The sequence below is a fragment of the Mandrillus leucophaeus genome, unplaced genomic scaffold, assembly GCF_000951045.1.
Source record: "Mandrillus leucophaeus isolate KB7577 unplaced genomic scaffold, Mleu.le_1.0 Scaffold1060, whole genome shotgun sequence".
Classification (NCBI taxonomy): domain Eukaryota; kingdom Metazoa; phylum Chordata; class Mammalia; order Primates; family Cercopithecidae; genus Mandrillus; species Mandrillus leucophaeus.
This window is the reverse complement of record NW_012098766.1, coordinates 362287-390239: the sequence shown is the minus strand read 5'-3', so window position 1 is coordinate 390239 and position 27953 is coordinate 362287. Positions and strand designations below refer to the sequence as shown.

The 27953-nt window shown below is 37.7% G+C and overlaps 1 protein-coding gene across 2 annotated transcripts in view; it reads right to left on the bottom strand.

The window, feature by feature from the left end:
- Positions 1–3775: 3775 nt before the first annotated feature.
- The window catches only part of DCUN1D4 (DCN1, defective in cullin neddylation 1, domain containing 4), a 73436-nt gene continuing 49258 nt past the window's right edge, over positions 3776–27953 (bottom strand). Inside the window, exons 8-11 of one of the 2 annotated variants that reach the window (XM_011984310.1) lie at positions 21200–21308; positions 9378–9482; positions 7198–7300; positions 3776–7055 (exon numbers count right to left, since the gene is read on the bottom strand). In XM_011984310.1, coding sequence (XP_011839700.1) covers positions 7000–7055; positions 7198–7300; positions 9378–9482; positions 21200–21308 — 373 coding nt within the window. In that variant the 3' untranslated portion in view covers positions 3776–6999. The remainder of the gene's footprint in view (positions 7056–7197; positions 7301–9377; positions 9483–21199; positions 21309–27953) is intronic. The other variant, XM_011984314.1, reaches the window with a different exon arrangement.

Genomic DNA, 27953 nt, shown 5'->3' with positions numbered 1-27953 from the left:
CTAGAACTTTCATACATTGTTGATAGAAATGCCAAATGGTTATGACTTTGGAAAATGGCTTGGCAATTTCTTACAAAATTAAACATACACTTATCCTTTGACCCAGCAATCCTATTTGATCCCAAAATGGTCTAGAGAAATAATAGCATATGTTCACAAAAATATTAATAATTGCCCTGAACTGGAAATAATTCAAATGTCCACCAACATTTCATAGCACATCCATTCAATGGAACACTGCTCAGCAATAAAAAGCAATGAATCAATGGTGCATGGCTAAATCTGAAAAGCATTACAAGTGAAAGAAGCAAAAACAAAAGGCTACATAACATAGGATTCCATTTATATGACATCCCAGCAAACGAGAAAAAATTAGAACTCACTGGATGCCAGGGCCTTGGGTTGGAGAGAGGGGATTTCCTGTAAAGGGCACTAGGAGACCTTGAATGAGCCAGACAGCATACAGACCTACAGAACTCAATCTTCTTAGCTCTTGCCAGACTTTTGTTTATTTCTTGGGGCTCCCCAAGGCGCTGGGGTGGAGACGGACTTTAGCTTCAACCTCAGCTTTCCAACTTTCCAGCTATGTTGACTTTAGACCAGTTACTTAAATTCTACTTCAGGTTCCTCTACATACTTCACGTAAGTGTTGAAAGGTGTTCAAGGAGGTCAGTATAAAGCACACTGGCTGGACACTTTTTCTCAAAGGAGCTAAATGATGTCAATAAGCAACCAACTGGTCTTCTTGACTACATCTCTAAAATCCATTAGAGCTTGCTGACCCATCCAGGTGTTGGAGCACCAACAAAACCAGATCCATGAGTATGCAATGTGGCATCACACCAATTCCTGATCTCTCCCTATTATACCATACTCTCCAAAAGGAACTCTCAGCTCTAACCCAGTTGGTGTTTCTGGTCTACCATTTCTAAGTGTCTAAAGGCACTGACACTCAGTGGGCATAAGGCCTCCCATTCATAGGTCTTTCCTAATTCTTCAGTCTCTTGATTTTTTACTCCAGTTTCCTCTATGCACTCTTGTAAACTTTAATGCCTGTGTTACCAATTTCACATAGGAATTCTGCCTAACACACAATTAAAGTTTGTTGATACAATGATTATATTGAGAATCTGAAAACCTGATGTAGGCAAAATAAGGACTTGGAGGATTTATGAGCACTTTGAGACACACAGAACACTGACACACAGAACACAGACACACAGAATAGGTTGCTAGAAGGCATCTATTACTTTATTCAATAATTTTGGAAATGTGATAGGATTACAAACCTTGTCCAGGCCCTACTCTTACAATGGGATACATAGAAGTCACTACAGGTAATGAAGCTAAAATGAACAATAAGCAAGTAGAGACAAAGAAAATGCAATGACTTTCAACATGCTATTGAAAGTTGGCCCAAAACTTTTTCATGAATTATTTCACTGGTAATGAGTACAGCTGTAGCTTTCTATACCATCACACATGTATCCTAAGATTTCTAGAGAACACTAGTTTGTAATTTTAGATATTCACACTTAGGCAATTCTGAGATGTCTCTGCTGCAAAGTGTCAGAGGGAAAAACAAACCCTTTTCAGCTTCCTTTCTCACAGCCAGGATTCTTTACAATCTATATTCTTCAGAGAGTGATTGCAAAGGAATTTCTTTCAAAGGACCGAATATACTTATTGGAGAAGAGATTCACATTTTAAATGATGGTTTTTAAAGTTTCCATTTAATTACTATAGTCAATCTTTGTTTTTCAGTTTCCAATTATTATTCTCAGCATAGCCTACGTACTAATTCACCATGATTTCTAAGCAAGTACTTATATACATGGGATGATTTTATTTTTTGTTAAGGCAACTGGAAATAAATGCTAGGAACAAATTCTGGCAGAGAAAAAGCTAAACATTTTTCTGCTGAACGTGCCAAAAGTGGTGAGCATGCCGATTTTGAATTACCTTCTGCCTTACCAGGCCAGAAAGCTTGATGTGTTACTTCCTCGCGTGATAGGTTTTTTTTTTCTTCTAGCTATAGTAAAGTCCCAAAAGCAATTCTTTTGTAAAGGAATCAAAAGCTTTCATCTTTTGCTTACTCTTCATGTAAGGATTTGGAGGTAACATTCCAATAACTCATTTCTATTTGATGCAACCAGTGACCATAGAAAAAGCACGTCCTGCCTTCATGTATGCTCAACAAATTAAGAAAGTCACTGTCTGCAAACAGCCAACTTTCTTCCTCACTTCGGTAGCCCTGGGGTTGACCCAATCGTCTTCGATTTCTTCCTGTGGGTGTTTTTCATTTTTTCAGTTCACTTTCCTCTCCACCCCATCATTTCAAAGGGCTTAACAATGTCTTTCCTTTAGAGTGATCTTGTGTAAGTTTTTCCGTCATGGGTATGTCTGCAATTCATCTCTGCTGGGTTTTTTGTCTTGAGCCAGCATTCGTGGTTTACTCTCTCCTCAGTCTATCCTGTTCCAATTACACCGGAGAACTTTATTTCAATTCCCATGAATATACATGTAGAGTCCTAGTACTGTCCAGTGGAATAAATCTCATGTTCCTATTTTCTATTACTGGATAACATGTCTCATGAGTTTCTACTGTTTGCTCTGCCACAAGTTAAGAATTCCCTGTCCTAAGATTTGTTGCCTCTCACTGCTATCAATTTGGCATTAAGCTTTTTCCTTTATCTCCACCTCTCTTGATGTCTAGAAGCAGAGGTATTTTCTTGGCGTGATGCTCAGCTTTTGGCCCAAATTATGGTTTAAAGAATCATCCACATTGACAGTTTTAACAGTGTGCACCTGGATTCTAAGGAATCTTATTTTCGACTTCCTCTCTCTTGCTTTCAAGCTTATAAAAATAAAAATCATCCTCGATTTATTCTTGGATTTTCTAATCTTTACATGTTTCTTAGGTCCTGACAATTCTTTGCCCAGAGAGGAAATTCTGTTTTCTGCTTCCTTCCATTTTCTGGCCATCCACTACATGGCCAGAGGTCCTCCCTCAGAAAGCTTACATTCTAGTATAGTGTAAGACAATTTTAGAAAGGGGTAGCCAGGGCTAATACACACATACAGATCAATTGGGTGGCAGCCTTGAGGGCAGTAAAAGTGGTCATTCCTGCCTGGCTTGTGGCCCACAGTATGTGCTTAATTCTTCTTAGCTCAATGTGTAAAAATATACAAAACACGGTGGGTTTTTAAAAAATCACGATTTGGCTGAGGAGTGACTGCACTATCTTTAATCAAAACATTTAAAATACTGTTTCTAGATTGGAAGAGACTAAAGAGGTGTAACAACTAAATACAATGCTTATCCCTGGATTAAAAAGATAACAGCTATCAAGACCATGACTGGTACAAATGGGGATATTTAAATCTGCACAGTTTATTATAGTATTGTACCACCATTAAACTTCTTGAGCGTGATCACTGTATCATTGTATCATGCATCATAGGAGAATGCCCTTATTCCAAAATATCAGGTGTGAAGTGTCATAATGTAATTTATTCTCAGAATCTATTTACAGAAAGTGAGAAGTACACACACATGTATGGCACAAGAGTAAGGCAGGAAATACGGTAAAATGTTAACAACTGAAAAATCTAAGTCACAGGTACACAGATGTTCATTATATTATTGTAGCTTTGGAAATTTTCAATAGAAAATTCGAAAAAACAAACAAAAAAGGATGAAAAATGCTTTAAAGACTACCTTAAATGGTTTTTGAAGAGAAAGCCAGAAGAGAAGAAAAAATTTACACATCTGTTCTGAAACTAAACACAAATACTTTTTATTTATGGGATATCATTTTACATCAATTTCATTGAAACCTAAAACCAGTTTGCTTTACTCAAGTTAGGTGGCATAAGCTGGGAGTCACAGGACTTGCACACTTTTATGAATGTAATGCAAATACCGACGACATGAAGCATTCACAGTTATAGGTTACCTGCTGCCATTGAACAGTAACCCCCAATAGAAATTATTTTATGAAAAAAGCAACCCACGTTTTGGTCTCATTTACAGACACCCAACATTTTAGTTGGTCAACGAAATGTATACATTTATTATACAACATATGAAGGAATAAAGGATAAGGCTTACAGAGGTATTTTAGCAGTTGTAATAATAAAAACTAAGGACACAAACTAACTTTTAAAGCTTTCTGTATAAACTTCAAAAGCACTGTTAAAATGCAGAGTGAGAGACAAAATAAATCTATTGTGAAACCAGAATCTAGGTTTGTCTAGTCAGATTTATAAAAACGTAATTCAGAGTTCATGCTTCAAAAAAGGTGCATGTAACATTACAGTGGATGTTTGGGGCAAATCAAGTAATAAAATTTCTGACCTACTTCAGCAGCAAACATCTAAAGGTTGTATTCCATGACAAGAGAGTACTGCAATGTGGAGTTCAAAACACAATAGAAAAAGAGAAAGGTTTGTAGACTTAGGTACTAAAGAAAACCCAGATGAAGGCACCCTAATTTATTCAACAGTAGCCAGTAAATAAGTTATTGATGATTGTTCAATTTTGTGCAACTTAAGAGAGGTTGTTAAGAAAATGTATTACTCTGACCCCTTTTTCTCCCCTTAGAAATAACTATATAAAATCAAGAAAACCAAGGGTAAGCACTCTGCCACTCAGCGGTCACAGAGATTAATTTTTCAAGGTAATTTAAAGATTATTTGGAGCTTTCTTAATATGCAAGATTATCCCTTTGGAATACTTACTTTCTTATCATACATAATGCAATAGTTTTTACACAGTTTTTTCCCCACCATCAACATGTTGATTGTGGAGTAACTGTAACATCTCCCTCCTGTAACAATCCTCTCATTTTAGAATTAACTGTGCTTATTAGCATTTAAAAAAAAATCTATATTCTAGCATAATGTTTAAAATAACTCCATCTATGATTTACATTTGCTTTAAATAAAGCTACAGTTGATCAAATTTAAAGAACTGTATGACCTGTTGCCTTTAAAGTGTAATTTTTTAACTTTATGGAATGATTTTGAAAATGAATCAATTCACAGATCCAAATCTGCCTAGGCCAGCCACCACTGCAAAACAAATGCATCCATCACATCAGTTTTAATAGCTGTTGCTTGCCATTAACATGTTCTATTCTTTTCAGATATTGGTTTATGCAAACTGGTATTAATTTTTAAGGTTGAAAGTGAATCTGCAAACAAGGAGTGGTTACGTATGCGTAATCACTACAGGGTTTTTTAAACTTCTGGTTTATTTCACAGCAAATAAAACCTTTCGTTTGGTAGAAAAAAGAAAGTCGTTGCATTCTACTATATCATGATTTTGTATACACACACGCACTGTATATACATACAAAATTTCTTTCTTTGGTGGGTTAGTTAGGGAAAAAATATGAAAATGTGAACACTGTTTGCAAAGAAATGGTAAAATAGTGGTCAAGAGTAGCATTGTCTGTGTGCTTTATTCACTTAATGCCATTTAAAGGATCACATGTCACCTAAAAGAATTTTTAGCCAGACTTCCAAATAACCCAAACCTTTTCCAATCATCACATGCTTAAATCACGGATCTTGCTGACGACAGCATTTACTTCCTCAAATGCACCACTCACTCAAATCATTAGACTTTTGTGTTTTCACAGAACTTTAGGGACTGAATTAGTCATTCAATAGCACCAGATAGTTGGGGTGAAAACGTCATCTCTATATTTCCTCAAGAATGGCAAAAAAAAAAAAAAAAAGACATAAAATACAAACCTAAAAATACCATTCTGTTTATTCTTGTTTCCTCATCCACAAAAATAATGGCCATCACCCTTCTGTACAAATAACTCAGGTAATGAAAAGTGGCCCCTCTAGGACAGGTCCTAGCATGTACTGGGTTAGCTCAATGCTGGTGGTTTCTTGTCCACTGCCTGCAATGGACATGCTGCCAGGAAAAGCCTAGCATGAAACAAACAAACAAGGAAAACAAAACAGAAAACAAAACAGCTCTCACTTATAGTATGCTTGTTTTCTCAAAAGGCTGGAAAATTACACACCATGAAAGCTTAATTGAAAATTCAAGCCACAACTAGAAGTGTGATGCAGTTATAAGTAGCCAGCAAAACCATGAGGTTTTCATTGAGGAGGCAAAATAAATTTTACTTAGAGTGGCAAAGAAAGCATTAGCAGATCAATCACTGGCTAGAAGAATGCAAAAGGAAAAAAAGAAAACAAACGAACAAAAAAGTTAAAGAATGTTTACAAGAGTTTAAATTCCATTCTTTTAAGAAAAGAGGTGCAATTTGAGTTTGTTCATTGGTACCTACATTCAAGCTACTATAATTTTAACACTAAAAAATAAACAACTTATATACCTCGTGTGGTGGAAATAATTTGTGGCATGTTACATATCTATATGTTCAAATAATTATAACTTTCATCATTTTAGAACACTAATACTGTTAAATATACCAAATGATCTTTGGCATATGCCTCTGAAAAGTTATGACTCTTACCTCCTTCCAGAAGTTGGCCTCTTAAATAGTAAGGTTAATTCTGGCAATGTTTGTTCATGGTAACAGTTTTGTCGTGTTTTCTGATATGCTACATAGGAGACCAAATCAAGTATAATCGGTTCATTCAAAAAAGGGACTAGAAATGCCACAAAATTATTTTTACAATACATTTTTCAGAAATAATCTCTAGGTGAAGGTTTTTCCTTTTATACACATATACAAAATTTAAACAGCAATATACACATAATCACAGTGAGGACATTGGCAAATTCACCAATCTGTAGTGTAAATACAAACTGCAAAGCAGCCTTCGAAGAGAACAATGCCACACAGCAAGCAGAGCTGGCCAATTCAATAGCAAACACCAACATGTTCCTGCGAAAGGGAAACAGTGCAAGAAAAGCAGCATGCGCTTTGATACAAACAGCAATTTATGGCTAATGGGTGACATAACTGTGGTAACAGTGACTCTCTCGCTGCTATGCATAAAGTCCTAGGACATCTGTTTGTCTTTATACCATTCCACAAACTCGTCCAACAAAACTGGCCCTGGAGTGAAAGAGAGAAACAGTAGTAGTAGTAGTAGTAATAATAGTAATAATAATAATAATAATAATGTAGCCGAGGCTTTTCCCAATGAAGATGATATAGAAAGGTACATGAATGGCAGAAGGGTAGCGGCAGTACTTACATGCTCCATCTTCATCATAGTTGCTGAGGTCAAGATTAATCGTTCTGCTAAACTCTAGGACATTGCACCACTGGTCTTTATTAATAACTTTGTATTTTGATTGCTGATGGAGGGAAAAGTAATATGAATTACTGACACTTGAACAAATGGGACGGTTTCAATTGCTCTATGAATCAACATTTAAGTTCATGTAAGGTTAACTCTTTGCATTTGAGGTTTGTTAAGCACCAATCTAGGAGGATGGTGAGGGAGAGTAAGAGTTGAATTTAAGATGACAATTGTCATTACAAAAATATTATAGGGTCTCAATACAAAATGGAAAGCACATCAAAATAACATGATTATACATCCCCAGAAGTGAAAATTCTAAACTGCAAAAGCTGTTTTATATAAAATGGGGATAATATCTACTTCACAAAGATATTGTAAGAATTAAAAGAGATGATTTACTAATTTATGTGAAACACTTCATTCAGTGCTTGGCACAAAGTAAGTGCTAAATAAAGAGTAGGTCCCATTAATATAACCCCTGACATAACCAGCACTGCCCATGGCCAGGCCTTTGGCTTAAAGCACACGCAGCAGCAGGTTACTTGATGTGGTCTCAAAACTAGGTATTCTTGTCACAGAAAAAAATTACTGTTCTAATAATTCAAAACTGGAATCTGATCATAAAAGAAACTAGAATAGCTGTGAAATAGTTTTTCTATTCCTCTTAGACAAGAACTTTGCCATGTATCTATTTAAAAATACAGTATCCCTGTACAAAGATTCATAAATAAAATCCAGAACCAATGATTTTTAAAACCTCCCCACTAAAATCAGAAACATAGTAAAACAATACAAGTACATAAAAAGCAAAGAGATTTGGGCCAATGGTTTTGAGGATGCAAACACAAGAAAAGCTGAAATGAGAGGAATACTGTCTTTTTTAAAGAAAAATGCAGACTAATATAAGAGAACAAAGCACAGACTATAAGTTTAACTTTCTAAGCAAGTAAAAGCAAAAACCAGTTCTGAAACAGTTGATGATGCACCTGGAATTATGCAAAGTCAGATTTCCTCCAGGCCAGGTCTTCCAGCTTAAGACTCTACACGCAGGTGCAAATCCAGCTAAACTCTCTGAGAACAGGAAACTATTTCTATTTATTTTTCCAAATAATGATAACTCATCTCAACGGATTGCCAGAGAAATCAGAACAGATTATATGTCGACATGGACTACTGGGTAAACAGATACTTACGTAAAACTAGTTTTTAAATTTTTGAGGAGTCCCAGTTAGTAATGTTAAAAGAAATTTTTAATAACAGTTCTCAAAGAATCCTATCAGATATTAAAATTTTCTGGACTATTACATAAAGTAAGTTGTGAGAAGGATTATTCAAGAGTGAAGCCAGAGTCATCATACAGCCCAGCATTTTCTCAAAGACCCAACACCCTCATCCTTGCAAACAAAGGACCGTTTTTAGAAGGGCTTGGGGTGGGAGGGAAAGGAGGATGCCATATATGACAACCCAAGTAACTCAAACTTGTATCCCATATACTTCCAGGTCCCACAGAATGACACTTCAACAAAACCAGTAGCTCAGAATTTCTGATCATCAATACTTAAAGCCCACAAACAATGATGGAATAAAGTGCTGGACTGTTTTGATACTGATCTGAAGACAATTTAAACTGAAGGAGATATTGTCAGTTTGCCTAATACTTAGATTGATCTAAGGTCCTCAAGTTACTTGGTGATAAGAGTAGATAAGAACAGATTACAAACTAATTTTGGTAAGAAGGCAGATGACTGTCTTTTAAACCTCTGCTTAATAAAAGTGGAAGTTCATCTAAAGTCAAAAGAAAGTAAATCTTCTTTCTCTATTGTTACAAAGAACAGAAAATATAAACAAAAGTGAAGCTTTAAAATGGGGATGAGAAAAGAGAGAAAAGGACAGAGCTGTGGCTGTTTTGGATGCATTTTTAATGTGGAATGAAGCAACACAACATTAAACGCATACACAGATGCACTCCAAGAAGACAGGTAGTTGCTGACTGACAGCAATTATGTCACCATAATTCCTACATAGACAGAAAAGTACAACAAACAAAAAATTACATACAATGGGTAAATAAAATTATTTGGTAGTTCTAAGCAAGCAAACATACATTTCATAAAACAACAATTTGGTACCTCTAAGAATTGGTGAAAAACTGGAAAAAGGGGCCAGATTTTTCCTAATAACAGTCCCAACATGCACTTGGCAGTGTTTATGTCTAGGCTGCGCTGGTCCTTTTCCTGTTTAACAAACAAAAACAAGGATGAGCCAGATGCCCCCAAATAATAAATTCCAATAATTGCAAATGTGTATTCACTTCAACAGGAAATTAGTAAACAGCTCATTTATCATACACCTTAAAGACCCTGCATCCACACTAAGGTTGGGGAGGGGAGGTAGTCAAACACAATGGAAGGCTTCTGCATTGCAATATTATATAAATTTACTGTGAGAAAGATTTATGTCAACTGAATGATCACCCTAACGCAAAATCAATTAGTTATGTTGTAGCAGTTTCTACAGTCTTTTCATGGGATTAATAAAAACTTGTAACTCAATCACTTGCATGTTTGACATTTATGATAATTATCAAAATCCTAATTGTTGACCATAAAGCCTTTAACATAACTTAACGGAGCTTAAAGGTTTTGATGCCTATGATTAGGAATCAGGTTTCCTTAATAAAAATATTTTTTTCAACAATTTGATTTCATTGATAAATATTTTTCTTGAACCTAAACATGCTGGAATTAACTTCAGCTCATACCAAATGCTGGGGCTCTGAAGTGTCTCTCTAAATCAAAGGATATATTCATCTACCCACTCTGGTGGAAGGCAGGAAGTCTATCAATATAGTCCTTCAATAGACAGATGGATAGATAGATTTCTAAGATGTAAATTTCCTAGTAGAATACACCTAACTAGTAACCAAGTGAAAGACAACATTCCGTAAGGACACCAGAAAAAAGATAAGAACATAAACCTAAATATGGGCAGGGTAAGCTCATTCCACTTACATTTGCAATTAAGGATCCTAATTTCTCATTCCCGTCCTTCTTATATGCTTCCATTCCAGAACTACAAGTGGTCAGTTTCCATGGAAAGGAATAGAGGGCCTGGGACCATAAGCGTACCTTACATATCCAAAGCTAGTTTTCATATGGTATCTTAACTACAGTGGAAATTTGTAAAAGTATTTTTCTACAAAGGGAGAAAGTGCCTGGCTAGTCCAGTGGAGTGGAATCTAAATGTTCAAATTAAGGGATGATGCTGTGACCACCACCTTAAGCCACATATGCAGCCATATATACCTCCTGATAAAATAAATCATCACTGCAAGGACTCTTAACAGTGAGGTACTCTTTAGCACACCATTTCTAGCCATGACCCTGAATTGGGACTTTATACAGCAAATGTAAGGGCCTCACTTAACAACAACAATCAAGGTAGATGAAGATAAGGAAACTTGTTGCCTAAGGAAGATGTGCAATAGATCTGGCCTTTTGGTCTAGGTTGTGAAGTGTAACGACTGTCCATGAATAGACCAGGTCAGATGGCTCCGCATCAATCTTCTTTCAGAGGTCACATAACTTAATTCTGATGAGGGCAGGTGTATCTCAGTTCCACAGTTCTATGCAAACAGGTGGGACCTCCTTTCCACAGGGTTCTCTGCCTGCCCCTTGGCCATATGTATTGTCCTGCTCAGGGCTGCAGTACGCACTCCCAATGGAGAAGAGGACAGGAGAAGAGGTCATCTAGAGACTGCCTGCCTTTTGCCAGCCAAACTGCATTGATTTGTTGTGTTTCAAGGGCTTACACTTCTGTGATGCACCGTGCAAGCAAATGCAAAACTTCCTCTTACCCTGTAACACAGGTGTGGCAGATGGCAACAGCACACCATACTATGAAGCAATCCACAAGATAAACGAGTAAACTGTTGAGAAACACACGCGGCACCACAGGACTGGGCCAAAGTCCATTTGTTGAACAACAGCTCATGCAGCACTGGGCTGACGACACTGGCGCTCTGGAAAAGTTTTCCCTTTGCCGAGTTTGTAATCATTCACTAAACCCCAAATCTCTAGTCTTGTTGTGATATATATTGTGCCTTCTTCCATCATCATCATCAATGCCTACGTCCCCGTCACAATGGACATACACTAAGGTGACAAAAAAGAAAAAAAAGATACAAAAGACCTGGACAGACTCTTTGCAACAATATAATCATCTGACAAACTGATGATCATGAAGGATTTCAATGCATATGTTTGGCAGTGATGCCAAAACATGGAGGAAAGGCATCAGACTCACAGGACTGGAAAGCTGAACAGCACTCACTTACTCCTGCTCTGCAAGGGTGCCAGCCAGCAGCTCTCAATCACTAACACCATCTTCGGCCTAGCAAATAAGAGAAAGATATTATGGATGCACTCACAATCTGAACAGTGGCATCTCACTGATAACCAACATTGCCTGTGAGTGGACTTGTGGCTATATGCAAATGACCATGACTGGAAACACTCAAAATTCCCGGGAACAAGAGTCGAGAGCTCCCACAGCAAACATCTAATAAACATCAAAATTGGAGAAACTCGCAGGGGGTTCTCTACAACAATGATCCTAATGACATTCTCTGCAAAAGAGTTCCCAATTAAAAGTGAAATGAATCTCCCAGGGTGCTATCAGGCAGCCATCGACTTTATAGGCATTTAAAAAAAAATCACCATAACAAATTCAAGGAGTACAGTGAAGACATCCAAAAGCTCTTTGTAAGAAATTAAAATTGTACGCTGTCAGCACCAATCCTGTGACCCTCTGCTCATGGAGCACCAAAGAGCAAGGGGCAGACCAATAGATTCCTGCATCCCAAGGTCAGAATCAGACAGAAGGTACCTTGAGAGCCTGCCAAGAGCCAACCAGCATCCCCAGAAGGCCCATCAAGGTTAAAGGAGAAGGAAATGAAAACATCTCTCCCTACTCACCTCTTGACCCAAAATGTGTATGTATTTCATAAACTTTAATTTACTAAGATAAAAAGAATTTTGTGTCATTTTTCAAATAGTAATACGAACTGAACAGGCTCTATACATGAAAGACATATCAATCCCCCACAATATACAACTAGATTCTACTTTGTGGTCTTCCTTAATGTAGATTAAAAATAGAAGTTATAGAATGATATAGTACAGCTGCAAAACCAAAGGATCCTACTCTAAATATTCTACGTTATGTTTTATAAATGGAATAAATATACTCCGTAAGCTAAAGACTAATAACAGCTAGTGTAAAGAACAGTGAAATTTTATTAAAATCTGATTTAGAGTTCTAGTATGAAATAAAAAACCAGTGCCTTTGTTTACATAATACTGTTTCTGTACAGGTCCTCCTGTTAAGAGGTGACAGTTAAGCATTTTTTTCTTAGATGACACAAATGACCTAACAACTGAAACAAAATAGTTAACTGTAAACATGTAAATATAAATATATTACAAAAATGACCTTTAAACATCTGAGTATCCAGATCTGTTAAATCAAAGGCCTCTAACTATTTCAAAAGATGTATTTCCAATTTATACCAAACTTTACAGCTTAAGACTTACATATGAAAAAGAGGAACCCTGAATTATTAAAATTACAAAGAAAAAAATTCAACAGGAAAAATAAAAACCCAGAAGATTTTCAAGAGAGACTAGCTGGAATCAAGAAATAATATACAGGCAATCACAATTCCAAACATAAATGGTGAAGTCAGAAATTGGTACATGAAATCAAAAGGCCTTAAAAGCGAAGACCTATTACATGTGTCATGGTGTTCCAATTGAGGCCACAGGAAAAACAGACATAGAGAAAATGCAGTCCTCCTTAACCCAGCTACCTAAGTAAACAAAAGATAAAAATAGAGGGCTGTAAAGAGCTCATATCTTAAATATTGTGGCTCAGTTTATGAAACCAAAAATATAGCAAAACAATTTTTTGAATGGGAGTTTATGCTCTTAGAACTTAGTAACATTAGTTTAGAGATAACAATGTTTGCAAGGCAATCGATTAAGCTCAATTCTTGACACTTTCTTTAAAACAAAAGGAAAACATCTGCCAACTGGCACAGGAGTTCATTATTATTTTATTTGGTACAATCTGATTCTACTACTGTAAGCACTACTCTCAAAAAATGTCATTATTTGAAATGACATCTGCAGACACCTAAGTAATATCAGTGAAGAATTCAACAATCATTTCTAATTTTATGGTTAACTTTTCCTGAGAACTTACTTGAAGTTAGAAACTGTTCTAAGTGCCTTACACTTAAACTTATTTCACCTCTATTAGTAAACAGGGATTACTATAATCCCCAATTTATAAATAAGGAAACCGAGGCACAAGGAGTTAAATATAGTCAACAAACGGTAGAGCTGGAACTTGAGCTAGGAAGTTGATTCCAAGCTGGAGCTCTTCACTGCCTACCAGGCTGCTTCCCTCAGAAGTAAGGAGGGAAGAGAGATTTCGATATGAAGAAACACACAGGCTAGTAGGCTCTACCAATAACTACTGAGCAAATTTGCCTCGCTCTGCAACAACTAAAGAGGAATCTTAAGGATAAAACTAAGATTTTCAGTGTAATAGATGTGGGCTTAGATGACTCCATGATATTCTTATTCTTACTATGACCCAGGTCTACCTTCTGTTTTCTTTGTAATTGACAATGAAGTATGAGGGAAAGTGTGAGGGGAGTGCGTGAGTGTGCACGTGGACACACGTTTGGGCGGTGGCGTTGTGTGGAGAAGGAAACTGGATGAATATATCAACTAACAAATGAAAAGCTGACTCAAATCAGAAGAGGAAGTGAATCCAAATGATTGCAGGAGATTTAGGTTAAGCTTCAAGAGAAAATTTCTCTGATAACAGGGGTTGTTGAACACAAGACCTAGCAAAATTTTCCTTGGTGAATTCTATGAGTAATATCCATAATCATTTCTAGTTTGGCCATTGTGGTACTGAGAGGAGGACAGTGTACCAGCTTGAACCTGTGTGGTTGCTTACAGTTTCCTGAAACATGGGCTCAGAAACACTGGAGAAGAGCAGTCGGCACATTCTGCTGGGAAAGAGAGTACATGAAGGGGCTGACAGACTTGCTCTCTAACCTGCCACAAGATTACCTCTCAGTAAAAGCCATTCCCACTGGAGCGTTCTGCCTCTACAAGACTCTTCATGCAACTTCTTTAAGGTTTTATTTCAAGAAGTGAAAAGGTGACCTCTCCAGTGCCCTCCTCCCATCTTCCCTTTCACTCGTTCCCCTCTTCCTGAAAGGCCTCCCTTTCTCTTCCTCTCTAGCAGCTTCTCCTAACTTTGCTTCCTTCTTGATCCTGTCTGGTTTGCTTCCTTCTTGATCCTGTCTGGTTCACCTCGATCACTCCACCAGGGCTCCTCTCAAACTTCTCACTCTAAATCTGTCCCTTCCTGCATCAAGGCAGGACTGTAATGCTGGAAACACATCCTGCTCTGTGGCGAACAACAGCACTGCAAATCCACGGTCTCTGCTCTCACCTGACCCTCAATGCTGCTGATCAGCGCCCCACTCAACCCCACACACACCCTCCTCCAAATGTCACGCGCCAGCCTCTGCACAACCTTTGAACCAGCAAGCTTGTCTCCATCACAGAGAAGGTAAAATATCCAATGGACTGACACTTATAACTAGTCTCAGATCAATGAAAAATTATATAGTATTTTAGTCTATTCTCTTCACCTAATCTTGTTCTCACTAGGTCCTTTTTTAAAAAGGAAGCAAGGAAAAGTGGCTGCTTTATTTAAAAGAATCCATACAACAATACTTGTTTATATAATGAAATTTACATTGAGGACAAAAAACCCTATGCATAAAAATACTGAGGCAAAATTCCAACTGTAGAAGAGAAATGATCATGTTGGCCCTTGTGTATATCCCACCGTCTTTTTCTAGCAAGATTCTACAGGGGGAGGACAGCTTTGTGGAGGGAAAGGCAATGTGGCTCTGTGAAGGACACTGGCCTGGACGTCAAGGGCAGATGCGGGCCCTGCTGCTGCCCCTCCTCGCTGGCTCTCAATCTCATCATCCTACATTGATAGGCCTGGACCAGATGACTTCTGAGGATCCTTTTCAACTATAAGTAAGTTCAAGTCAAAGATAAATTAGGAGAAAAATAACACAACTTTATAGCCAAGTACTATTTTAAATTGGCTACAAGTTTCAAAGGGAAAGAAAGAAATGATCGGCTGATCATTTCTTGGGGCTGCAATTTTGGTAGAGAGCTGTTAAAGGGGCTATTTTATCATTTTCTGGTGTTGTACTGTAGTTTCTTTCCAGGCATATTAACGCAGAATTCAGAATAATTAATATATACCACCATTGTTAGTTGCAATATAATATTCAGGATATTAAAATTATATCATAAAGCTCAATTTTCATTAAAGTGTGATTTTTAAAAGGTTCACTGCTGGTTGAGTTTTTACCTCCAGGAGTTCACTTTTCTAATAGGAAATAAAAAGATTTGAGGGGGAAAGAAATGAGGTTTGAGTTCTTCTTCCAACCAAGATAGGCTAACAGGCAAGATTTCCCTTTCCACTTAAAAACAACCAGCAAACTGGACAAAAAGATGAAATGATGGCTTTAGACGATGAAAAACAGGCAACACAAGACTGTGATCCCCAAGAAAAAGAAAATAAATAAGGTAAGCCCTAGGTTGATACCAGCTTACTCTGTGGAGGTGGTTTCTAGGCCATAGCAAGGGAGGGGGAACCCAAAACTGAGTCCAGCAGTCTTGCTGAGTTGGACAAGACACAGCTTGGAGTTCAAGGTGGCAAAGATAACTATAATTTATGCAGCCAAATACTAGTGAGGTGGGAACTACACAAAGAGACGTGAAGGTCTCCAGAGTGGTCTCCTTGAGTCTTTGGCCATATAAACCTGTGAGAGGAAACAACCTGAGTCTGAAAAGAAACATTGCAAACGAGTGAGCCGAAGTCTCCAGGGTTTTTTCAGGACTGGGGACAGTTTGTAGTCCCACCAGTCAGCATGGAAAGATCTCATAGTACACAAGGCATTGGGTAGAATCCTCAAAAAAAATATTGCCTCAGTAGTGGGGCCAAATCATCCCTATCAAGACTGCTTTGGACCAGCCTTTCCAAAGGGTCAAGCTGATTCCAAGTAATTTATGTACTTAAAAAACAAACTCAACACTATCTAAAGGAATACAACAAAACCCACAGCAACCAAATACATAAAATTCACAATACCCAGCTCCAATTAAAAAAAAAAAAAAATACAAGCAATGCAAAGAAGCTGGGCAAGTGACTCACATAACCAAGAGAAAAATAAACCAACAGAAAGACACACAGAAATGACAGATGATGGAACTAGAAGATAAGGTTATAAAAATACCTACTATAACAAGTTCTAGAAGTTCAAGGAAGCAGAAGAAAATATTATCATGATGGGGAGATAAACTGGAGACATAAACAAGACCCAAATGGAACTTTTGAAGATGAAAAATATAGTATCTGAAATGAAAAATATATTGGGTGAGATTAACAGATTAAACACTGCAAAAGAAAAGATTAATACTGGAAGACATAGTAATAAAAATTATTAAAAATGAGACAGGGAAAAAACTGAAAAAATAAAAAGGAACACAGCATCAGTAGCTTGTGGGACACATTCAAGCAACCAAACATAGTTATAACTGTAGTCCCAGAAGAGCAGAGAGAGAACAGAAAAAATATTTGGAGAAATAACAGCAGAAAAAGTTCCCAACTTAATAAAAACTATAAATCCACAGATCCAAAAAGCTCAACAATCCCTAACCAAAATAAACATAAAGAAAATTATTCCAGGGAGTATTATAATAAACTTGCTAAAAAGCAATGGAAAGAGAATAAAAAGTCAGAAAACAAAAGACATGTTTAGAGGAATAAAGATAAGAATGACACCAGATTTATAATTACACATGATGAAAGATAATGCAGAGACATTACTGCAGTACTGAAAGAATAAAGTGTCAATCTAGAATTTTTTACCCAGAGAAGTCTCTTTCTAAGTTGAAGGCAAAATAAAAGCTTACAGAATTCATCACCAGCAGATCTATCCTATGAGAAATGTTAAAGAAAGTTTTTTAGGCAGAAGGAAAATGATACCAGATAGAAATCTGGATCTACACAAAAGAAATGAAGAGCATAGAAATGATATATTTGGTATATCTGAGTAACAATAAAAGACATTTTTGCCAATTTAAAGCCAAAGTTATAGCAGCATATTGTGAGATTTACAGCCTAAATAAAATATATGACAAAAACAGCATGAGGTATGAGAGGGCAAAATGAAAGTATACTGTTGTAAAAGATTCTTGCATTATACACGAAGTGGCATATTATATGAAGGTAGGCTGTGAAATTTAAAGATGTATACTGGAACGCCCAGAGCAACTACTAGGACAAAAAAGTTAATAAGGCAATAGTGAAAATAAAATGGAATGATTTAAAAAATTAATCTAAAAAGGCATGAAAAGAGGAAAAAATGAACAAAAAATAGGTGGGATACATAGAGAAAAAATAGCAAGATAGGAGATATAAATTTTGACCATACCAATAATTACATTAAATGTAACAGTTTCAGCATCCCAGTTAAAACACATATTGTCAGACCCAACCATATGCTATCTATAAGAAACCCACTTTAAACGTAAAGAAACAAACAGGTTAAAAGTAAAAGATTTAAAAAAGATATAGCATGCAGACTTTAATCAAAAGAAAGTTGGAGTGAACACATTTGTATTGGACAAAGTAGACTTCAGTATAAGGAATATTACTAGAGATAAAGAGAGACGTTTCCTAATGGTAAAAAGTCTCAATTCATCAAGAGGATATAACAATACTAAGTATGTCTAAACCTAATATCAGCGCTTCAAAACATGCAGCAAAAAAGTGATAGTGGTGACAGAAGAAATACAGGTGGAGAGTTCAACATTCCTCTCTCAGTAGTCGATAGAACAAGTAGACAGAAATCAGGAAGAATACAGAAGACCTGAACAACACTATCAACCAACTTGACCTAATTGACATTTATAGAACACTCCACTGACAACAGTAGAACATTTCATTCTTCTAAAGTACGCATAAAACATTCACTGCAGCAGACCATATTCTGGACCATAAATCAAATAGATTAAAATTATACAGGGTATGTTCTCTGACCACAACAGAATTAAACTGAATATCAATAATACAAAGAATATCTGGAAAATCCTAAATACCTGGAAAATAACATACTTCTAAATAATCAATGGGCCAAAAAAGAATTAACAAGGGGAACTAGAAAATATTTTTAACTGAATGAAAATGAAAATACAACATCTCAAAATTGGTGAAAATACAGCTCAACAAAACAAAGCAAAAAAGAACAGGATCCATTAAAAAATTTATCTTAGAGCATATTTTAGCTAAACTGAATCTATCTGGTAATTAGGCAATGATTAAATATGGTTGTTTTTATTTATTGTTATGTGAAAGGGCTTAATCCACCAATATTAATTGAGACTCTCCTTTAAAACAAAGGACGTACAAAGAAAGAAAGTACAGAGTCCCTCAATCTACCAGGAAAAATTAAGTTCTGTACTCAAACTTCAAAGTCAAGCAGAGGAGACACCAGGAGTATGTAACTGAAACTAGCACCACCCTGACAGGATGATCCCTGACAGGCTGACGGGCAGGCTGTGTGGAAGCAGAAGCACGTGGCTCAGACCCAGGGCCTGGATGGATACAACTATGCTAGTGCAAATGGGGTGCTAGGCAAGGGCCCAGCATGACCAAAGGCAGAATGCAGAGATGCCAGGAAGCAGGGCCAGTGAGCAACCGTTAATGAAATTTCATCACAATGCAGGCATTGCATGGGGAAGCTTGGGACTTAGTTGTGAGGGTCTGGAGTAACCCACACACTAGACCTGGAGACAGAAGGCCTCGGTTTGAGTCATGGATCTACTATGAACAACGTGGCCATTTCTCCCCTTTGCTGAAGCACACTTTCTTACTCTGTGGACTGAAACCACCCCTGGCTGTCCCTCAGAGCTGCTGTGGGAACAACTGTGTCATACACACAGGGAAGTGTTGGGTCGATATAAAGACAGTGGGGAGGTACTAGAGGCTGTGGGGAGCAGGAAGGTGGCTGAGTGACCCAGGGGCTGAAGGAAGAGGAATGACACCCTAGTGATGTGAGCGCTGGGTAAGAAGTGAAAGAATGTGGACATGAGGCTACCAGAAGAGTGTTGGTAAGGAGAAGCACGGCCTCCACCGGTGAGGCTGCAGTGGAGGCACCAAGGAAAAGGTGGCCAAAGGAGCACTCATGAGATGGGCCAGGGTGACTGCCCCAGAATGGGACGGAAGCCAGGGAGGAGTAAAGCAGAACCTGGATCTAAAGCACATTGAATATCTGGGAGAACTGTGACCCCCCAATCAAGGAAGTTAGAAAATAGAGGTGATTTGAGTAGAGAAGGTATGATGTTTCCAAATGAATTTCTGCCCATACTATAAGAAACAGCTGACTTCGGGAGGAAAAAAAAAAACTCATGAAATAAACTATTTAATCCTAGAAACCAGTTAACTATTTTAAAAGCATTTAGCAAAAAAAGCATATGACAAATAACTTCCCTTTTCTTTTTTTAACCTCGAACTCCTGTTCTTAAGCAATCCTCTCACCTCAGCCTCCTGAGTAGCTAGAACTACAGGCATCATATCTGGCTAATTTTTAAATTTATTTTTTATAGAGACAGGGTCTCAGTATGTTACCCAGTCTGGTCTCAAACTTCTGGCTTTAAGTGATCTTCCTGCCTCAGCTTCCTAAAGTGCTGGGGTTACAGGTATGAGCCACTGTGTCTGGCCTGGCATGTAACTTTTATATACTATTATGTAAATGCCATTTTATCATACACTGTATCTGAATTTTACCTCATCATTTTTAACATCAATACATTGCTATGCATGGTGTGATTTTACTAGAAGGTTGTAATAATGGGAAAACGCATGAATGAAGGCACCACAGAGAACGTTATTGCAAGATGTATCAAAATTCACTATCTCCTTTGGTGCTGAACTGGCAGAGCCAAAGAGAGTAAAAAGTGAAAAAAATCAATATGGTGGCAAGGAAAAAAGAATCATTTGTCACTGAGTTCTCTGCCTTAAAAAAAAAAATCTTAAAAAAAAATGCAATCAAACAAGAAAGCCTAGTCACTTGAATCCACTAAACAAACAGACTTAACAGAAAACATCATTTCAGAATAAACTATAATTGTATGGGATATAGATTTTGTTTGAATTGAGTATGATGCCAGCTGGTACTTCAAAATTCACTATGTGTGGTGACTAGGCTGAAAAGTAAGACTTCTATTTCACTCCAAGGGAACCACTTTCACATACTTCGACTTGACTCACTACGTGAGAAACAGGGTAATTGCTTTTCAAAACGATGATTAGAAAAATACATTTGAGTAATGTTCACTGAAAGTAGCTTAGGTCTAAAATTCACATGATTTCTAAATACAATAATAGCACCCAGGGTGAATCTGAATTAGATATGATTAGCTTATTCTAGTAAAGTCAACAGGAGAAGGTTTGTTGTTCTGTGAGAAGGAAAGCTTTTCCAAGCTTATCTAAGAGACATTTAAGACAGTGTGTGTTGCATGCCCATGTTACTTCTAAACCAATTGCAAGAGCCAGTAAACGTCTGCCACTAGAGCTTTTTGCTGACTTACAAAATGTTTGCCCAGAATCAAACTTCGTTTTCAAAAGCATACATGTAGAAAGAAATGCTAACTAGCATCCTGGGAGTAACTTATTCATGATTTTTTGCTGTGGCATGTAAAAACGAACCTCAAAAGGCAATTTTAAAAGGGGAGGGAAAAGAGGGAAACATCTGGATAGGCTCCAGAGAACTCACCCGTGCAAAGTCAAACGCATATCTGTAAATAAGTTTAAAGTTTGTAGAATCATTTAGGAATGATCTTAAGTAATCCAAAGTATTTCTGAGTTTTTCTGTTGTATCACATCTAGAAAAACAAAATAAAAGCAAATTATGAACTGAGTTCATTTATTAATTTTTTTAATTGAGGCAGTAATATAAACCCAATACCAAAGGAAAGAACAAACCCTGAAGTTGAAACCCATCCATAATCTATTTTCTCTACACTTAAAAAATTTTTAAATGTACAGAAAAGTTGAAAGAATAGTAAATAACCACTCATATACTATCCCCTTGATCCAGCAATTAACTTTTTTTCTATTTATGCACTCTCTCTCATATACGTATACATTTTCTATACCATTTAAAAGTTGCAAACACAATGAAACTTCATCCCTAAACACTTCAAAACCATCATCAGTCTTACTACTGTATCAATGTTAACTTTCTTAGCTGATACACAATCCACATGCAGATTTCCCAGTTATTCCCCAATTTCTTTTATAGCTGTTTTCAACCAGGAACCAATCAAGGACCATGCACTGCTTTTAGCTGTCATATTTCCTTAGTCTCTAGAAGAGTGCCCTGCCTTTTTCTTTCTTGACAATGTCATTTTTGGAGACCAGACCACTTGCTTTTGCAGAATGTCCATCTGCCAAATAATTTCCCTATGATTATATTAGATCCAACACTTCCAACACTATATATGATCATAGGGAAATTATTATTTCCCTATGATCATATTAGATCCAACAACATTATTCATCATGTCTGTCTATCCCTGTCCCATTACTGGATTCCTATTGTTACGGTGGTGTCTACCATTTTCCATTGAAAAGCAATTCTTCCTCTTTGAAATAGTAAGTATCTACAGGATGATCCCTTGAGACTATAAATGTCCAGTCCTAACAACCTTTCACTCAATGTGTATTGTACACTACTTAAACTTCCTATTTTCCTCCTGTCTCAATATCCCCACAAATAAGCAATGAACATCCTATCCAGGAGACCAGGTCCACTAGTGACAAGTCTGCCCCCTGCCACAAGGTCCCCTTCTTGCCCTCCCCTGACTATGACTGAGTGACATCCACACCCACCAATCTGACATCCAGGGAAGGAACTTGCCCATGGGTCCTCACTCTCTCTAGGTTCCCCACCTGCTTAGCAGAGCCCACTCCCTGGGAGCTTCTCCCATATAGCTCCCTGTGTGGCATGCCATGCTTCCCTCTCTAGAACCTGAGAATAAAATAAATCCTTTAATCTCCTATGCCTCTCCCAGTGGAAGTTCTGTGGCCATGCTGGAATGATCTTTAAAGACCTCACAAGGAGGACATACTCGGGACAACACACAACGCTTATAGCATCCATTGGTGATACCTGCCTGAATCAGTAACATCTGAAGATCCAAGATGGTGATTTTCTAATCCTATCATTCCTTTTACATTTATTGGCTATAATTCTTCTATAAAGAAGAGCTCCACACATGACCTTCTTATTTTCTGGACTTAGGATTTTTTGCGTTTAATTCAGTGTGTTATAATCTGTTACTGTCATTATTCTTTTTGACTGTACAAACTTTCCCCATTTGGGCAGTAGCCCCCTAAAGCTGGTTCTAGTTTCCTTCTGACATGTCCCCGCCAAGTCTCTGAGCATTACCTTACTTTCTGGAACAAGATGTTCCAGCTCACCCTGTTCTTACCCTATTCCAGACTTGAAATCAGCCATTTCTCCAGGGAGCCTTGGTGGTGATAATCTGTTTTTACCAGTAAGTGATACAGTGTTTACTTTTCATAAGCAAGCAGACTTACTGGCTCTTTTTACAAACTAATTTTCTGTTTGCAATATCTAGCCCTTAAAAATGAGAATCAAGAGCCACCATTTTCACCAGCAATATTAAAGATTTTCAATGCTGAATATGTATTGTGTTTCTCTATTATAGATCTTTAACCTACTAAGTACAGATAATACATATACCAAGTATTATCAGTATGTTTTATATACTGTATAAACTAAAATGGTTCATAATAGAGCACACTAATCTATTTTTAAAAACAAACCTGTTTTTAAAATCTGCTGCTTCTTTGTACCTAACTACAAATAAATCCTTATGATCTCTTTGTTGAGATGATAAACTAAGAGCCTGCAATTAGGCTAAATGTTTAATTTCTATGAAACAGAACAATTTAGAAAGTCCTTTATTTCTTCCTAATGTGAAAAGTAAAAAAGATTAAAATTGGGTTATTTTAGAGTCGGAAAACCCTTCTTCAAGAGAATGACACATAAGCTAAGAGTTGAGAGATAAGCAGGAACTAGATATTTTGGAGAGGTGGGAAAAGCTCTCTGTCTATTAGGAACAGCATATGCAGAGGCCTAGAAGCAGATAGGAGTATGGTGTAAGTCCAACAGACTAAAAGACAGCCACTGTGGCTGGAGGGTATAGAGGAAGATGGAAAGAGGTGTAAGATGATGCTGAGAGGAACACGGGGTCGGGCTCATAAAGGGCTTTTGTAGTCCAGAGTGAGGGTTTTTAAAATTACATCCTAGGAACAAAGGAGGACACCTGCCACTATGAGAAAGACCATGATCAGGGCTGCATCTTGACAAGCTCACTCTTGATCTCCATGGAGAAGGACTGGGGGGAAGGAAAAGAGATACGGAAAGCCAGTTAGAGATCTAGCGCCAGAATCCCAATGAGGGGGTCACAGGGACTAGAAAGATACACAAGAAAGCAGTAAACAGGAGTTAAGTCTGGAAGGCAGGGCTGAATTTACACTGGGTGCTTCTACTATAGGGTTAGTGTTTTTAATGGTGTGCATATAATAATATAATATTAATAATAATGGTGGAGGGTCACAGAGGAGGGAAACTGGGTAATCCAAAACCATAAAGTCCAGGTCCCTGTTCTTCACTGGAAAGAGGGTCAAGGACCAAAGCCACAGATTTGGCTGGCAGTTTAGTTTAGTCCTGTCTAAGAAGAAGAAGAAGAAGAAGAAGAAGAAGAGCAGTTGTTTGTTTTAACAGATTCAAGAGCAGGAAGCACTAATTTAGATAACTACCCCATAGTTAAAAGAAAATAAAGTTAGCTATAAATCTCCAGGCAGAGCTACTATGAGAAGAAATGTGAAGTTCTGCAGCATGCCTGGGAGCAAGTCCAACACCTTGGCAAAAAGATGTCCCTATGTTTGAAAGATGCTCAGAGATCCTGTCTGAAATGCAGGAAATGAACAATTCTTGTGCTTTTCACATAAAATACACAAGTAATATTACTAACTCATGTACCCATTAAAAACCTGGGGTTGGAGCTAATATTGCCAATACAGAGTTTAATCTGCTTTAAAGGGGGTCTTGAACACACAAAGCCCCTGGACTGGCCCCCAATAGTGAAACAGGCCACTGAGTCACCCTGTCCAGAACCACAGGCTGCCATCTAGTGGCCAGTAAATATGCACATCTTCAGACTCGGTTCTAACAGAGCCTGGCTTGGGACATGTAAGCCACCAACGTGACTTTAGAAAGCAGCCACATCTTTAACTCAAGTCTTCCAACATGTTTCTATGTACCATGTATAAAAAAACTTGTAGAAGTCACAGTGACAGTGCCACGCTTCTAAGGAACACCATTTCCCAACACAAAAAATGCACACAATGTTTTCTTTTTGAGTTTGCTGCTGTAACAGATTTGTAAGGACAGAAATCAACACAGTAATCTTCAAAGTTTATAAAATCAGAGGTAGCTTTCCCCTATTACCCAGGAAAAGGCCTCTGCCCCTTCACTTAGTCATCCCAAAGGTATTTTTCCAGGCCATCATCAGTTTATTGTAGTTACAATTCTCACTTTTTTTTTTTAAGTTTAAGCACCACAATTAGCTTAATTCATCAGACCAAAACAGGAGCTGTGTCTTCTCTGGCAGAGGAATGATCTCGGGAGTGCAAGGATAGATGTTCCCTACCAGCTGCCAGCCTAAGACCAAACTCTCACACCATTCACCTCCTGTTCCAGGTTCACAGGCCCTAGGGAAGCCAAGCACACAATTCCTCCGGAGAGCATCAAGGAGATTAATTTTTGAGAGCCCAGGCATAAGCCATAAGCTGTACTTCAACACCCTAGTTTAATGATGCTACCAGAGACACCCAGGAAATGACAGAAACGATTGAAAACTCTGGTTTCACAGCCCATGGGCTTTCTGTTTCTACCACACTCCCACCATACAGTAACTTTTTTTAAAAATCTTTTTTGCAGCATTTTAACTAAATATAATGAATGGTCTGAACATTTGCATCCTCCCTAAATTTGTAGGTTGAAATCCTCACCCCCAAGACGATGGTATCAAAAAGTGGTGCCTTTGTGAGATTATTAGGTTCTGGGGGCAGAAACTTCATGAATGAGATTAGTTAAGAGACCCAAGGGAGCTTGTTTGCCCCTTCCAACATGGGAGGACCCAGTTAGAAAGCACCATCTCTGAACCAAAAAGCAGGCTCTCACCAGACACCAAATCTATGGCGTCTTGGTCTTGAGCTTCTGGGCCTTCAGAGAAATAAAATTCTGTTGTTTATAAGCCACCCAGTCTAAAGCATTCTGTTATAGCTGCCTAAATGGCCTAAGACATGAATATATATAAATAAAGATTTTGTTCTATACTTGTTAATTCCAGTTTGAGATCAAAATATTTCATTAGATAGGTTTAATACAATCAAAATGAGCAAAAATAGAAAAGAAATCCAAAACAGAAGACAAAGTAGTTTAAAAGATAGATTACTTTCTGCCTTTAGAGCATGTAAACGATTACTCTCTGGGTTTTCTTGAGTACTAGGTGCACATACCTCACAAATACAATGCTTATTTAGTTACTTTACTGGCATAAAGATAAGTGACCGTGTTACTTTTAGATCTTTTGCCTTAATATTGTTTATAAGCCCCTCCTCTTAATGGACTTTATCTTACTCATGGTTTTTGTTTCCCTAGGGTCTGGAATACTACACTTGGCATATCACTGCCATTCAAACATTTGCTGAACAAATGACTATTCTAGAAAGGCTGGAAAGTAGGGGTGGGAGGGTAGGCAGAGGTTCTTCAGATTTGAAGTTGGACTATTTTTGAACTACAAAGAAACTTAAAAGTTATTCTGAATAATTATCTCCACCTCATTGATGAGGACACCAACCTCAGAGTTTCACATCACAAAAAGCAAGCAGTTCCTCCATGTCTTTATAGTGGATCAGGCTTGTCACTAAACTCCGAATTGCAAGGATCAAGTGGCAATCACCCTGAGAACCCACCTGCCACCACCTGCATCATACAAAGTGGCAAGCAAGGTTCCCAACAAACAGCCTGAAGGAGTACCCTGCACTCAGAACGCGGACACAGACCTCTTCCAGGAAATTGCTTCTCACTTCCCAGGAGACATGGCCCTCAAAACACATGGGCAAGGTCTGGTATCAGGTAATATTCTTTTGCAGAGGGACATTCTTTTGTAAAGAACTTAGTACTATACAAACTGGGTATCACACCTTCTTAAGACAAATAAAAATGGGCCTGAAAATGTTGATGGTGCCTCGTCTGAAGGCTGGAAATAAAATCCTGATATGCCCATGCATTCATCATCACAAGGACACTTTAAAATGGAGCCATCAGCTGCTCTACTCAGCAATGATGGCCAGGCACGGTGACTTACGCCTGTAATCCCAACACTTTGGGAGGCTGAGGTGGGCAGATTACTTGAGGTCAGGAATTCGAGCCTAGCCAACATGGCGAAACCCCATCTCTACTAAAAATACAAAAATCAGCCGGGTGTGGTGGTGCCCTCTTGTAATCCCAGCTACTCGGGAGGCTGGGGCACAAGAATCACTTGAACCCAGGAGGCGGAGGTTGCTGTGAGCCAAGAGCACGCCACTGCACTCCAGCCTGGGTGACAGAGGGACATTCTGTCTCAAAAAAAAAAAAAAAAAGAAAAGAAAAGAAAAGAAAAAGGAAACAATGAAGAAAAGTGAGAAAAATAATGAAAGAGAGTGAATAGGATTAAAATCATCAGGAGCTGTTCCCCCAAAAGGACAAACAAGTTTTAAAACATTTCAGAGAATTTAACTCTAAAATTCTAGAACACACTCTGATAGGAAAGTATATTTGTAAAAGGGTGAAAAGGGTGGTTTGGCTTTTACCTAAAACTCGTTTGTCATCAGATAATATTGTTAGAAGGAAGAATATGATTTAAGAATGAGAAGTCTTAAGTGTTCTTCCCATCTCTGCCACATTCACACATCACCGATCACCTCTTTGCCTCAGTTTCCTCATTTGTAAAATGTTCAGGATAAAATCTGATCTGTCTTCTTCACAAAGTAGCTATGAGGCATTCAAATGTGAGAACAGTGAAAAGTCTTCATAAACTACTAAAGCACAATGTGAAAGCACTCTTAACAATAACAAATGAACAGTGACATTAAAAGTGGACAAATTCCAAAATTATTTAAATAAAACCATTTCGACTCCAATTCTAATCCAGTAAAAATCAAGATCTATTATTCTTAAAGTGAAAAGAAAAAGATAAGTCATCCCAACTACTTTAGATTAAAATTACTATGTTAAGAATTAGCACTTCATCTTCAATGCTATTTGAAACATTTAGTCATCCACTTTAACTGCATCTTTCAAGGCCTAATATAGAATGACAATTTGTTTTCTTGAATGAAACTGAGCAAACACACAACACGCAGGCACGTGCACACACGCACATACTGTA